The following is a 15,371-nucleotide window of genomic DNA, read 5'->3' on the forward strand; positions in this document are numbered from 1 at the left end:
ACTACAGCAAGTTTCATTTTCACTCAGTACCAGCCACTGTATGTACAGTGTTTGTAGAGGAGACACTACATTTTCCATCACTTGTCAATAAAATACTATGGTATTTAGAATAGATGATTTGAGTGCTTAAAAAGCATCAGAGTAAGCTTATGAAAGAAAACAGTGGGTGGTGGTTTTTTATGTGAATGCACTGGATGATCTAAACTCATTTCTAGTGAATTAACCAAATCAAAGATAACGTGTTTGCCTTTACGTAACCTATTTGAAAAAACGGCCTTAGTCTCACTTAGAAGATCCTTTTTGTCTTGCTTGTCTTAAAATATTGTCAAGTCCAGGAAGTCCAGGGGAGCAAGTGAGCAAGCTACACTTCCACTGCACAGCTCTGGCAGCCTACAGGTGACATCAGTCTTGGCAGTAGAATTGGCACTGAGTCTGCGGCGTGCAGAGCTGGACAGGAACCAGTCATCTCCGTTCTTTCCATCTCCACACGTTTTAAGTTAATTCTGACTTGTCAACCTGTACTCCCTTTGCTCAAGGGTGAGCTTCAGTGATGATTTTGATTCATCAAAAGTTGATTCAAGTCCCTTCTAGAAGGAGGATTCTGCAGACCTGAAGAGGGGGAACGTGACCCATTCCTTGGTAAGAGGTTGCAGCAAGGAGGTGAACCACTGCTGCTCTGAAGTCACCTCTACTTCCCCAGCATGCAGGCAGATATGGAGTCTTCTGGGCAGGGAGAAGCCTGGAGTACACGTGTGTTCAGTAGGAAATGAGTGAGTAGGGGGTGTTGTCCTGCAGCATCACTGGGGACAATGACTATTACTAGCCAGATTGGAGGAGGTCATGCTGTAGTGCTTACTCAGCTGCAGTGTTGCAATGGAAACAATTGTATGTTTCTAGCAGGGCAGTGCAGGAGCTTGCTCATTCATAATTGCTCTCTTATCTTACTCCTTGGCCACAGCAATCCAAACTATATTGAGCAAAGCACATAAACAGTTTCGTCTACCTTCATTGTAATGGTAGGGATACCTGCTTCGTTTTTAGTGAAGTGTACTGCTGCTCTGACATCAGTAATGCTGACAGACTTTATTAACCGGTGTTCAGGAAGAGCAATACTATAAGCTTAATTGTGATCATTAAGCACACTATTTAGCAGTTACGATATGACACTGCAAATATTGCTTGTGGTTTTGCTGATTCACAGTGGAATTCTCAGTATTTGTTCAAAACAGCAGTGAAAAATGCAGGAACTGGGTACTTAGGTTCATTCCCTCTCCCTGCTCGTCTTCAAATATAAAGAAAAGGTAGCATCTTTTAGTACCAGAGGTTGTTAAGATGCCAAAAACTAGCCACTATCTCTGAGAACAGTTGTTCATTCTGCTCCTCCATATATATTTTCCCTTTTGTTAACTTTACTGACAGGCTGACCTAGGACAGCAGATTCCTGCAGCACAGGTTTACCTTTACCAGCATTGAGTCAACACAGCACATTCAGTTGTGCTCCTGCTGCTGGAAAATGTGTAGCGTGATAAGTCCAAACTCATTTGGTACAGGTATTTCTTGGTGTTTTCCATGAGGATAGTCCCAAAAGGCAGCCCCCTACACTCCCTAGCCTGCTCTCACGGAGCAGTACAGCACTTTGTACCAGTTATTATCTGGCCTGTAGCTTCGTACAGGGGGTGGATTGCTGCAGCTTGGCTGAGCAGCCGGGTAGGAGTGTTATGCAATGCACTAAGCAGAGCCCAGGCAGTACCTCCTGCATACAAAATTGCTCTGTATAATTTCTCAGTACAATTATCACCTATGTGAATGTGACTGATTTGTACTGGACATGCTGGAACAAACCCACATACAGCTATGTTGTCCTTCAGGTCGCAGTTAAATTAATGAGTGCTCTGAGAGCTTTTCTGGTTTGTAAAATGAGTTCTTGAGCTGGAAGCACTGATTGCCAGACTTTGTTGACAAGCTTCATGTCAGGGTAGATCTGTTCTAGTATTTCCCAGAAGATGTGAGGGGTGTTTTTGTATGATTTTGGGTTTTTCTTCCTTCCAGACACTAGCAGAATATCAGTGGCTAAATTTGGTAATCATTCTTCCTTCCCCATACCCTTCTCCTGCAACAAGACACTGACCTCAGCCTTCTGCAGCATCAGTATGCTTTGTGGCCCTATTTAAGAAGAACTACTGCCATTTCAAACACAGTCTCTCCAAATTGCTTTATTGTAGCTAATACTATTTGTGATTAGAGGCTACAGATCTGCAAGGCCATTGCTTAATGGTAAGCTTGTTGATTTGTCCCTCAACATGGCTGCATCCAGGCATAGTAAAAGCCCCTGATAGAGAGGTGTCCATCTATCCCTTCTGTCTTCATAACCCTTGTTGCAAGATAACTGCTTTCATGAAGAGCTTTTTTAGGTTTTTACCCCCAACAACTTTTTCAAGCCAAGTCTGTGAGAAGAAAGGATACCTCTTAGCTATAATCTTGCTGATTTTATTGCTGAATGAGATTATTGCTTTAAGTGAAACTGCAAGAAGCAAATGGCACAAAAAGGACTTAGACTGTGACCTGGCAGCAGGAGACAATGCTAGGCTAGCCTAGTTATCACAGTTATTTCCTTTGCTCTTCCTTCCAGGCAAGGGAAATGTTGATTTGTTCTGGGACTGGGACAGTTTGCTAGCTAAGAAGGTGAAGGGTTCAAGCAGTGTTTTCCGATCTGTCACAGTCACTTCCCACAGTCTCACTTTCTCAGCCCTTGCCCATTGCTGTGCTGCTTCTGTTTCCACTTGCCTTTGGTCCAGGAGGTCAGTTTTGTTTCCCAAGACAATAACTGTTACCTACAAACCAAACGAGAAGGGTGAGCTTTATACCAAAACCATCCACCAGTCACAATCCTTTTAAACAACAGGCAAATAGCTACACAGTTCAGACCTGTCCTTTAACTTAGCCCTGACACAAGGTACGTTGCATGTAGTTTGGAAGATCAGGGTCTGGGATTTGAATTAGCCTCATCTTCTTGTGGGTTGGGAGCTTGTTTTTATCATAGGATATGCAGGACTTCCCCCTTCTCCCCACCCCGCTCCCTCCACCAATTGCTTGGAAGGGAAACAATACCCAAGAGATCCAAAGTTAAACAGCCTGATTCTCCGCTTACTTGGCAATTGACCTGTCCTAGGCAAATGATAAGAGCATGACATCTGAGTAGGTCAGAGCAGCAGATGCTTGAGAGATGAAAAAACGCACGGCAGCAGAGAAAGCCTGGACCCTACAGCTGTGGATTTTGCCCTGTTCGTTTCTTTTCCAAGCCCCAGCCCACAATATAAATAAAGCCAACCGTGCCAGCGGCCCGGGCAGGCTGTGCTGCTGGGCCCCTCTTCCAGCCCAGCCCCGCTGGCTGTCCCGTCCCAGGCATCAAGAGCCACCAGAAGGACCGAAGCAGGGACAGTCTGCTGAAAGGGGCAGATAAGCACCATCACCGTCCTCTGGGAGGCAGTTTCAAGAGCAGCTGGTTATTAGCCAAGTAGAGCAGCACAGCGGTATCAAGTCAGATTCATAGCTGTAAGGATCCACCAAGTGACTTCTGTATGACCGAGACAGTACAGGGTGGCTGAGCTCAGTAGGTATATGCAGCCTTCCCAGTATTTCAGTTCTAGGAAGTGCTGAAAGTAGTGCTGGACATGTGAAGTTACTGCTCCTCCTTATCTTAAGTTAACCATTTTCTAAAAATGTTTTACCAGCATCAGCTCTTAGGGGAAACCATGCCTACATGTACAGTTCAAGGTCCTCAGTCAGACTCTGGTCTCATCTCTACACTAGTGGTTTGACAGAGATCAAGTCATAAAGTCCTCTCTTACTGATGATTTGTGGGTTTTGCTGTGGCCACACCTGCTTGCTCTTTCCTGTTCATCAGGCTAACTCCAGGATGTCTTCTGTTTCTTTCCAGCTAGAGCAGTTTGTCCTGTTCCTGTGAGGTCTGAGGCTTCCTTTCTTTTCTACAGCAGTTCAGGGTGTTTGAAAAAATGCTGTTCGGGGGTTTTTTTCCCCTCTGTGAAGGCTTTGAAAGAAGTTATAATCTTCATGTGCATTTACCACATGCTCCAACTGAATTTTAGCTATGGGTAAGCCCTGTCAGTATAACAGACACAACCTCTATGTAGTGTAAAATTTGGCCAGACTTTAAGCGTGCTGGAGAGCTCCTACCACCAGCAGAGACAAGGAACAAGCCACCAGTGCTTTCTGTCATCTACCACACAACAGAGGATTGTGCTGCTCAACAAGTTGAAGTTCATACATCCCTAATTCAGCACATACATCCCTAATTCAGTTAAGGATTCATTCTATCAGAGCCCAAACTTTAAGTCATAGAATCATTAATCCACTGATTAACAGCTATCTTAAGATAGGACTCCTGATCTCACCTTCTGTGCTCCAAAGCCTAATTTATATGGATTAGAAATCACAGGAATGAAACTAATTTATCCATCTTATTGTGGGCACCACTCTTTTGACTATGTTATCCTCAGTCAAAATCACAAAAGGATAAGCAAACTGTCTATTTTCTAGAATACCTGCATGCAATGAGAGAGAAGTTCTGACAGGTAACACAGAACAGCAGGATGCAGATCCTCTTGGAGCTGTGACTCCCTCTCCTCATTACAACGTGCTGTAGAGTAACAAATCAGGGCCCTCACAAAACACAGCACCTGGGAAAAATTTCCTGCTTGTCCACCTTTCCTTGCCCTGCAGGGGAGTTATGATTGACTCCTGTATCCCTGATATACGTGACAGTCTGCAGCTCACACCAGCCCTACCAGCTAACATACCTCTCCTGTGACTGCACATTCGTTCTGCTGTCAAACTTGAGCCTGCCTTCCTCTACCACCCTGTGTGCTGTCAGTAAAAAACAAGTAACATTCTTGGAAAGTCTCTCCCTACCATTATCCAATTAATTCTTCATGCATTTTTTTTTCTCCAAACAGCATAAAACAGGCATTTGGAAAGCTGTAGACCAAAGACTTTTAGCAGAGAAAACTACTTGAGAATATAAAGATATTGTAGGAAAAGGCATAATGCTAATGCCACATGCAAGTTATATTTGTTTAGCTAAGCTGGAACACTGTCAGCTGAAAACACTAGCTGCTTTCTAAGGGAAAATAGAGCAGTCATTTCACACAATTGAATTGATTCAATATGGTTGTTAAAATACATTAAAGCTGCTTTGCCAATTGACTAATGTCTGGGAGACCCATTGTCAATTACACTAGTTTGCAAGCCATCAAGTACATGAATACAAAACAAACAAAGATAATGCCCTTCGCTATATTATTCTATGCACTTGACTTCCCCTGTACAATATCTAAGAAAACATATGAGCTGCACTGCTGTAGACCATATGTTTTATGAGTCATAAGTGTCCTGGCTGGTGCATTCAGCTGACTGAATTTTAGCTTTACTAGAGGAAATAAGGAAGAAAAAACAAAAAGCATTCTTTTGAATGACCTGCATGGCATGTGAATGAGACTTCTCCACCATGAAAAAGCTTCCTTTTGCTGGGTTGCCCAAGGCTGTGGGGTGCATTCGTTTTCCTTTGTATGCAAGTTTTACAGAAACATCTTAACTTCCTATCACTGATACAGCATTAGCCAACCATGCATTTACCTCCTTTTTGTCCCTAAAGACATCGATCTCCTTTTTGAGCAGTTCAACTCTTTGGAAGGCTTCAAGGCTGGTCACAGCATACACCAGAACAAAGCCATCAGCTACAGAGAAATAGTGTTTTGGCAATTCTATGCCCTCCTGCAGACCTCTGGTGTCATAAAGCCTTAACTGTTCCTTCACGCCTCGATCTGTCTCCACCGACGCCAAATACACGTCTTCCATTGTGGCACCCTCTTCTAAGCCTGTTTGAAAACAAGCAGGAAAGTTCAACTGCTATAGGTAAAGCACCACTATAATAAATATTTGCAGGACAGCAGAATTACCCCATAACAGCTTTCAGTGCATGTTTTCTTGTGTGACTTGACCTGGATTCAGCCTTTCCTGGCATTCCCATGGAGGGTTGTATTCACAGATGACCACACTAGCTATTTCCAACAGCATCACTGTAAATACAACCAGCTAATATATAAGCACATGATTATGCCTGTAAAATTAATCTATACAACATGCACATTCAGAATAGGATAAAATGTGTGTTCTCCCCCCCCAGGTTTTCCAAACTCCAACCACCCAGTGTACCAGTTCTGTGCCAAACATGCTGCAAACGGGCCTGCCCGAACATACCCTTTTGGAAGAGCACCTGAGAAACACCAGATAGCAAGTACTAACATCATAGGCCTACTTCTTTGCTTCATAATGAGCTGGGTCACACTGCAGAAGCAGCAGCCAAAGGAATAATTCTGGAAATGAATGTGCATTGGTGGTACATCTAACCAACAAGTGAAACCAAGCCAGAAAGGGAAGGGGATGTTTGCATACAAAAAAAGTTGCATACTCTATTTACTCAAATGCACAGTGATCTTTTTCCATCCCTTAGGGATTTAAAATGACTCAGATTTGCTAATAGGAGCAAGTTCATTTACTGCAAGGTAAGAGCATGCACAAGGTAATAAGCTTTGATATGTGTATCACCCGTTCCATGGTGACTGTCTGCATACTGGCCCTCCTTCCCTCCTCCTCTACCCCTAGTACATGTGAGGTAATTCAAGGCAGCTTGCTTTGAACTAATTTAAACTATTTTTTTTTCCAAGACAAACCCAGAAACACATAAATCACCTTAGCTTTGTGTTCCTCCTGGATGCAGGTGCATAAGGCTACAGGTCCAAACATCCTATGTATAGTGTATCTGGTCCCCTTTCAGAGTTGATTTTAATTATTCATATAAACCCTCTGCAATCCATGTTTTTGCCTCCACTGCACTCCTATATACAATTGTTTGCTGTTGCAGGGCTACAGTAATGAGTCCTGCATTATTCTCTTTGTCTGGCAAAAAGGGACCATTTTAGTGCATTGTTTAAGGAAACACGAGGGATTATCTGGCCTGTGAAAATAAGGATTTTGCTATATTCAATGACACTATTCAAAATACTTCACATTGACAAAGAAGCTAAAGCATTCCACCCACGCTGATGGTTTCTCATGATGTATGCAGCATTCCTGTGCAGGAAAGTGGCACAAGCTGTTCTTTTTGCCCCTCTCTGCGCAGTCTTCATAGATCAAACTCTTATTAGGTTTCCAATGATTTAATTTATCTCGCCTCCAAATATAGCCTGCTAATGTGTGGGAGCAAAACTAAGAACAGAAGGACAAAACAAAGGTTAATAAAAAAAGGAAGCACAAACGCATCCTGTGTGGTTGTAGAATGTGTTATAGGGGTATTTTTAAAGACTGAGGTAGTAATGGAGCCCTTTCTGGATAGAGCACTGTTGTATAGACATAGCACTATGTTCTTGCTCTGCCTTGTTGCATTGTACAGACAGGTCAAGGAAATATCTAGCATCAGTAAATACAGCTTTGGCAAGAAGGAATGAACCATAAATACCTAAGTTTTCTTTTTAGAAAGCAATGAATAATGTTATACAGTTTTTTGTCATCTAAATGCTGCACTGTAATTCAATGACATCTAATATAGCCACGTTATCCTGTGGCAATCTCTTCCTAATGGCATTAAAAGCAGCAGTGAAAATTGTGTCTTTTAACATCCTATTTGAAAACGAAGAGGAAAATTTAAGACCCAGGATTTAACTCAGCAGAAGAGAACAACAAATTTTGATGTGAAATAGGGGGGCCTCTTAGGAGCAAGTTGGAATTTATGCACCAGTGTCAGATTCCAGAGGTGAAATTTCACCTACGTGCACTGGGGGAGGCAGTATATGCAAGTAATTTCCTAAGTAAACACAGATAATTTTTAGAAATACCTGTGCCACCTTATTCAAGGCCTTGCTTGTAAAGCCCAGACCATGTATTAGCCACATGTTGCTGACAATGATATTTACACTTCTTGTTAGTACCGTCCCATTCAAACGCCTTCCTGGTATCCATTCAAACATGGTCCAGGCAAGTTGTTGTAAGGCTAGCAAAACTAGTCAGTGTCCTAGAAAGGTGCTGGCACCATCCAATCCTCCCTGCCACAAGAACCCTGGTTCTCCTTTCCTTCACTGGCATCCCCAGGCACACTCCCATCTTTGCTACCTGGGTGGGCAAGGGCAGCTTCTGCTGGTAAGTTACCACCCTGCAGACTGCTGCCAGCTTGAGTAGATTTTCTTTGGAGGAGAGCACTACAGTGGGCCACCTTTCAGGTTCAGAAGTTACAGGAGTAAAGGGGAACTGACAAGACAGTGCACAATCTCATGCTTTCTTTGAAAACTAAAGGTATAAAAAAGTTAGGAAGGGGGAGGAGGAATAGAGAGGAGTGATGCCATTCTCCAACACCTACTTAGCTGGTGCAAATCTTAGGAGAGGCAGAAGGGTCTTTGTCTATGTTACCAACTGCTGACACAGAGGAACTGCAAGGGGAAGCCTCAGTCATAAATTGGACGGTGTTCAAGCCTTTGTGGTTTCCCAATGAGGTAAAGAAAAGGCTCAATATACTAATGAATACTGCACACTCAGGCCTGGCATGGCAGATATATTGTAAATACCAAAGTAAACCAAAATTTCAAGATGGATGGAATTTCATAAGTTCACAATTGAATCTTGAACATAAATGCAGTGCAAATTTTTAGTCTTCTAAAGTACTTTTGAAGATCTATGTAATCTCTTTTTCCCTTTTTCTGGAGGAATTCAGCAAAGAGCTTCTAAAGCCTGCTATCTCTTATGTTTGTAAACTGCAGGATAAGGGGCTTTGCTTACTTAGGTCTCAAATGACAGTCTATCAGAGGATCCCTGACTCAGAGAAGAGCTGGGCAGATCTCAAAAGGAGCTGGTCTATATAGATTTAGCTGCTAACAAGTAGCCAGGTTGTGACCCTCGGTTGTATACATTCAGCTCCATTTTCATCTTACTAAAATGCAAAGCTGACTGCACCTCTATCATGAGGTAGTTTTAATTTAAGAAGCAAATATGTAAAAAGGTGTCTCTGCCCATGGCAAGGGGATTGGAAGGAGATGATCTTTAAGGTCCCTTCCAACCCAAACCATTCTATGATTCTATGAATGCATAATTAGGTTAATTAGCCTCCACATCTTATGAGCTGTATAAGCCAAAACCCCAAATCCCTCCAGCTGGACCAAGTGAGGCAAACTCTCTCATTATGGGTTCTACCACAGTAATATATGGTGTTTTCATTCCTACTTAGTAAGAGGATCTGAGGTAGCTGCTTGTGAATAACATGGCCATACCAGCTATTTACGCAGCCAGGAGGCAGAGATAAATGTTCTATAGGAAGAGTTCTCATCTCCTTCTGTTGAGCTGATAAGCTTGACCATAGGTTTCAAGGTAAAGGCAGAAAGAAGACTCCTTTCTGCACCATCACTGAACAAGGACACTGTTTAAGGAAAAATAACTATCCTTTTTACAGATATGTCCCATGCCAAAGTTAAGGCCACAACTCTCCTGTTAGCCTAGTCAAGAGAGGTCAGGCCAAGCAGTGCCACATACCACAGGTATTTAGTGGGACAATCTTCTATTGCCAGTCAAAAACCCATTTCATGACATTTCCCATCCCAGGTACCAGGCAATCACAGAATCATAGAATAGTTAAGGCTGGAAAAGACCTCTAAGATGATCAAGTCCAACTGTTAACCCAGCATTGCCAAGCCCACTACTAAATCGTGTCCCCAGGTGTACCCAAGCGCCACACCTATGTGTTTTTTGAACACTTCCAGGGATGGTGATTCCATCACTTCCCTGGGCAGCCTGTTCCAATGCCTGACCACCCTTTTAGTGAAGAAATTTTTCCTAATATCCAATCTAAACCTCCCCTGGCATTAATTGAGGCCATTTCCTCTTGTCTTGTTGCTTGTTACTTGGGAGAGACCCAACTCCCACCTGCTCCAACCTCCTTTCATGCAGTTGTAGAGAGTGATAAAGTTCCCCCTGAGCCTCCTTTTCTCCAGGCTAAATAACCCTCAGTTGCTCCTCATGGGACTTGTGCTCTAGACCCTTCACCAGTTGTGTTGTCCTTCTCCTGGACCCACTCCAGCACCTCAATGTCCTTCTTGTTGTGAGGGGCCGAAAAGTGAACACAGGATTTGAGTTGTGGCCTCATCAGTGCCGAGTACAGGGAAACAATCACTGCCCTGGTCCTGCTGGCCACACTATTTCTGACACAAGCCAGGATGCCATTGGCCTTCTTGGCCCCCTGGGTACACTGCTGTGCATTTACAGGTATCATATACATATGTGCAATTCTTAACAACTATTTGTCCTGACCTATGGCAATACAGTCCCTACATGACACAAAGCTGAATCTGCACCCATTTCAAACATCTCCTTTTGGGACTTTTTCTGATTCTTTGTATTAGTTTAGCAAGAGAATCTGCCATGCGACATGTACATTATTTTATGTGGCCCTGAGAGCGTCTCTCATCTTTTTGCCCTCTCCCTTCCCATCCTGGGGCACAAGGCAAACAGCTTCTCTTGCAGTTTAAAGCCTAGCACAATATCCAGTACCACACATTGTTGCTCACATGGTCAGCAGCTAACACTCTTGCAAAGACACTAAGATTACTTGAGGTCAAAGAGGAAAAAGTACTCAGGAGGGAGGAATACCTCTGTAGCATGTGAGCGACAGTGGCACTTAGGGACTTCATCGGTGACAAGCCAGGGAGACTTGAAGGTGCACATTTTTCTAGGTAAAGAAACACAGTGCAACTGGGTTCACAGCAACATCACCAAGCACACAGCCAGGAGCATGGGCTCAAAGCCAAGGGCTTTACATAGCACTGTGAAACCTCCAAAGACTCCAATCACTTTCCTGACAGCAGCTGTGTCTCCACTCTTTTTACAGGAAAGTCAACAGGAGGCACATGAGCACTGACATAGACACAAGGCTGATTTACAGCCAGGAGGAACCTCTCGTGTCAATAGCTGTGACACTTCAGAGAATGGCATCAGACCTTGTGCTCTGAGCCTCCAACTAAATTCAGGCATGCCTCTTGTCACTGGGAGGAGGATGTGCATGCCATCAAAATGGAAAGACTCCATGCATTGGCTCAGCAGTCCTCCCCACGGCTCCCCAGCCCTCAGACCAGCCACGGAGCTGCTCCTGACGTCAGTCAGGAAGCACAGGTTTTGAAACAGCTTGTGTCCATGTTGCCATGCCCAGTGAGCTGCCTTGTTGGTTGGCTCTGAACAGACAGGCTTTCAGCAAACACACTAGTCTTTTTTGCCCCCTGCCAAAAAGGCCAGAAGCCAGAATGTACATGTCAGCTTTCTGGAGCTCGCAAGCTTTAGGAAACGAGCATCATAACCCAGTAATCATGTTTCAAGCGTGGAAGGGCCACCCCTGCAATGGTAGCACCAGCAGTGGGTCTGTGCAGTTTAAAGCAGCTCAGCTAAGAAGCACTCAAAGACTCGCCATTCCTCAAACTCTGTCTTTGCTCAGCGAGACCCTCACAGTGGCGTCCTGCCTCTGCAGCTTGAGGGCTAAATCAGTACAGAGTACAGTACAGTACAGTACATTTTCACCAGCCCATACTTCAGGCACCCTCTGCCACAACTGCCCATGTGCTGAGGAAGAGGCAGGGAGGATGGTGACCACTCAGGAGGACTGCCAAAACCACCAATTTACCAGTCTACCCCCTGAAATGTGCCTGATGGCCCACGCGAGTGACATCAAAACTGCTGAGCCACAGTCTCTCATCCTTTGGGGCTGCAGTGGCTCCATAATGAGCCCTCTCCATATCCTGATCTTGACCCTACTATTTGCCCTCTTCTCTGAATGTCTTGGGAATAAGATTTGACCAAAATCATAGAAACCAGGAGACTACCTTCTTCCTTCTCCCCAGCTGCTCCCTCTCTTTCTGATAATTCCAAAAAATAAGAGACGAGCTGCAGGAAAGGAAAACTGATCTTTTTCAAGATGTGGGGGGTGGCATTTCTCAATGGCCAAGAGGGAGCAGAGCATTTGGGAGCGACAGAGGGACACCCACAGCTAAACTCCAGGCACAAGGTCTCCCTCCAGTTATGTCAGCCAGTATCCATGACGTTGTATAATCATGTACATGGCTGGCTCCTCCATAAATAGCTCCTCTGATCAGCAACACCCGAATATCCTTCCTGCCTGGGTTGCTAATAGGAGGCAGGAATTAATGCAAGGCAATACGATTTAAGTAACGTGGCCTTGCTCATGCTGCTCGGGTGTCCCTGACAATCACCCAGCCCAACACAGAGGAGAGGCAGGTTGGTAGCACAGGGAAAAACCTTCAGCCTCCAGGTTTTGCAACCTTCACGTTGAAAGCTACACGGGGCTACGTGCGTAGCGCTCGGTAGGATGCTAGAAACAGATGTTGCTGCAACATTAGAGGAAATCCTCCTTTTAAACACGGGTATTAGCACACAGTTCTGTATCACGCTTTGCCAGCAAATTCCTCCCATCCACGCATTTTAAAGGTGCAGTGCTGCAAAGCACCATTCTAGAAATCCTGGTGTATATGCAGTAACTTATACCAAGGTCTAATTTAACAACTCAAGAAAAAGATACATAGTGACTAGGCATCTTCTGTCAAAACCCTGGTGCCACCCCTTGTTTCTGGGTGAGGCAGCAATAATTTGTCAGCTTAATGATCCTTGCCCTTCCTCTCAAAGCCAAGTCATGTGGAAACAGAGGGAAATATGCCGGTTTTGCCTTTGTTCCCTTTCTTTTGTGCACGGCAAATCTCAAACATCCCCTGCTCCACCGTCAAGTCTATTTTCCACAGGAGGATTTCTTTGAGAGCTGAGACACTTGGCCTTCAAAGTTCAGCACAGAATGTGGAACCTAAAGCTCAGCTGTTTTTCTTGCCAGAGCTTTGATGTTAGCCAAAACCAAGCAAAACAAAGCTTTAAGAAGATGAAACAAAAGTCTAAACAGTGTCTCCACTCATCATGTGACATCTATTTATTTTTCAGGCATCTATGGTATCCTTCAGGGAACGAGATATTTCTTATGTAAATAGGCAGCAAGCACATCACCTACTTTCTGTGTTTGTTTCTTTTTAAACATTCACATGTTTTAAAACTGGGAACATCATGGAAAGGGTTCTTCTCCAAGGCTCATTTAAAAAATCTGCCAGTAAGTGACTATGAATTTCAAGAACTGCCCAGAGATGCAACAAAACCACATGAATTTTCTCCTTCACTTCAGTGCAGTTCTCTTTCACCTCAGTTACTGGTGTTTTGGGGCCCACACAGAACAAGACACTGGAAAAGGAAACAACCTCCCCCCAAAAGTAAAAATGTCTCACCAACAGTATGCTTTCCATAGAGAAGCTGCTCCAAAATCGCAGTCTTTCCCACTGAGGCCATTCCACAAACCACCACTTTGTAGCCCTTTCCCATCTTTCCCGAGGGAGCAGAGTCGGCGGGCAAGCCCTGTGCAGACACAGGAGGCTGTTAGCCTGGCACAGCGGCAGGGATCGGCTCCCAGCGGGAGCAGAGCCCACGGAAAGCGAGAGGCAAAGCGCGAAGCAGGGAGTGACTGGGAGGCACAGCTCCCTCCCAGGCGCTCGCCAGAGACTGATATTTTTAGGACTCGAGTTTCCTCCCACACCATTTTTTAAGGTTTTTAGGTTGCTGCCAGTGGTGCTGATGCCTGCCTGCAGCCTTGACACTTGTCCTGTCAGGCTCAGGGAGGCTGCGAGTGATTAAGTGTGGAAGGCCCCAGGGGTAGGGGCTGTGTTTGTTGGCATGTGCGTAACACTGTGCTATTGGGCTGCCTGGTTTTGCAGTGGGCCTAATGGTATCTGATGGTACCAGGATGGTTCTGGAAATGCAAGAAAATGGTGGTTCCCTCCCTTTTATTTCACCCACAGAAAGTTTCTAGCTTTTACAGACTAGGACCTACAAAACAGGAGTGTTAAAGGCAGAAGTATGGAAAGCAAATGCAGAAGCAGGTTTTTTCGGTCTGCTTTAAATCAGTTTGGATGGGTGGGGGTTGGTTTTAGCAGGAGGTGTCCAGCAGCCAGGGGCAGTTCCCTCTGCCAGTGAGCCATGGCAGGGCAGCAGGCCCTAACTCAGTTTGTTCTTTGGAGCCATTTGCCACAGAGAGAGATGAAGAGTACCTTTTTTTGGACCGGGGGGGGCTGGCGTTGTCCTGCTTCAATTCCAGTTTAACCAGGTAACACTTCACAAGCCAGGGTGCTCTGCAAAGCATACACCAAAAACCAGAAAGGTCACCCTGCAGCCACAGGCAGGAAGGAATTGCAGGCTGGGAAAGCCTAACTCATAGAAACATAGAATGGCTTGGGTTAGAGGGGAGATTAAAGATCCTCTCCTTCTAGCCCCCCTGCCATAGGCAGGGATGCCACCCATCAGACCAGGTCACTCAGTGACACTGCACACAAGAGGGATGAGAGCAGATTGATGGGTAAAGTCACAACCTTGGCCCCAGCCTGGGCTGCTCATGCTCACCATGTCAGGGAACATCCCCCAGGGCTGCAGCTCTGGGGGCTCCCTGGTGCCCTCCTCCTTGCCCCCCCACTGAAAAGGTTTTGGAGCTGGTTTTAGGGCTTTTTCAGCCCTTAGGGTTTATTATTTGGAATAGAATAGAATCATCAAGGTTGGAAGAGGCCTTCAAGATCATCCAGTCTAATCATCAATCCAGCACTACCCCTGTGACCCCTAAACCACATTATCCAGCTCCAGATCCAGATGCCTCTTAAATACCTCCACAGATGGTGAGTCCACCACCTCCCTGGGCAAACCATTCCAACGCCTGACCATCCTAACAGTGAATTTTTTTTTCTAATATCTAATCTGAATCTCCACTGTCTCACCTTAAGGCCATTTCCTCTGGTCCTCTCACTGCAGGCACGGTAGAAGAAACTGACCCCCACCTCACTACAATCTCCTTTCAGGTAGTTGTAGAGAGCAATAAGGCCCCCGCTGAGCCTCCTCTTCTCGAGACTAAACAAACCCCAGCCGTTCCTCATAGTCGTATGATTTCTTTAATTATTATTTCAGAGATTTTTTTTTTTAAGGCTTCTTTTCAGGATTTTGAGGGAAGTCCCGTCGTCCCCCCCCAGTCCCTAACCTGGAGGGGAGGGTGGGGGGTGTTTCAGAGGATGTCGCATCTCGCCGAGCCCCTGCCCCGGATCCGGCCCCGGTACGCGCCCCCGCCCTCAGCCCCCGAGCGCGCCCCCGGCCCCCGAGCGCGCCCCCTCCCGCCCCCCGCCCGCGCGCACCTGGGCAGAGCCTCGCGCCGGGCCCATTGACCCGTGCGGGCCACGCCCCCTCGC

The 15,371-nt window shown here is 45.4% G+C and overlaps 1 protein-coding gene across 5 annotated transcripts; it reads right to left on the reverse strand.

Annotated features, from left to right (window-relative positions):
• Positions 1 to 907: 907 nt before the first annotated feature.
• On the reverse strand, positions 908 to 15,371 carry NKIRAS1 (NFKB inhibitor interacting Ras like 1). 5 transcript variants are annotated; one of them, XM_027675385.1, is made up of 5 exons: positions 15,318 to 15,371; positions 14,197 to 14,290; positions 13,380 to 13,508; positions 5,653 to 5,894; positions 908 to 2,831 (listed from the first exon to the last, which is right to left on the reverse strand). In XM_027675385.1, the coding sequence occupies exons 1-5, from the start codon at positions 15,342 to 15,344 to the stop codon at positions 2,592 to 2,594; spliced, it is 732 nt and encodes a 243-aa protein (XP_027531186.1). In that variant the 5' UTR covers positions 15,345 to 15,371; the 3' UTR covers positions 908 to 2,591. The 5 variants fall into 5 exon arrangements, with proteins under 5 accessions (XP_027531186.1, XP_027531191.1, XP_027531190.1 ...); XM_027675390.1 differs by having other exon boundaries at positions 14,197 to 14,276; positions 15,318 to 15,361; XM_027675389.1 differs by lacking the exon at positions 13,380 to 13,508 and having other exon boundaries at positions 14,196 to 14,276; positions 15,318 to 15,367.

Source organism: Neopelma chrysocephalum, unplaced genomic scaffold (assembly GCF_003984885.1).
Source record: "Neopelma chrysocephalum unplaced genomic scaffold, ASM398488v2 Primary Assembly neopelma1_26, whole genome shotgun sequence".
NCBI lineage: Eukaryota > Metazoa > Chordata > Aves > Passeriformes > Pipridae > Neopelma > Neopelma chrysocephalum.

Coding starts and splice junctions, on each gene's coding strand:
- NKIRAS1 (XM_027675385.1), bottom strand. CDS start 15,344: ATGGGCCCGGCGCGAGGCTCTGCCCAG. Junction 13,509..14,196: donor CCCCCCCCGGTCCAAAAAAA/GGTACTCTTCAT, acceptor CTGTGTCTGCAC/AGGGCTTGCCCGCCGACTCT. Junction 2,832..5,652: donor TCTTTAGGGACAAAAAGGAG/GTAAATGCATGG, acceptor TTTGGTTTGTAG/GTAACAGTTATTGTCTTGGG.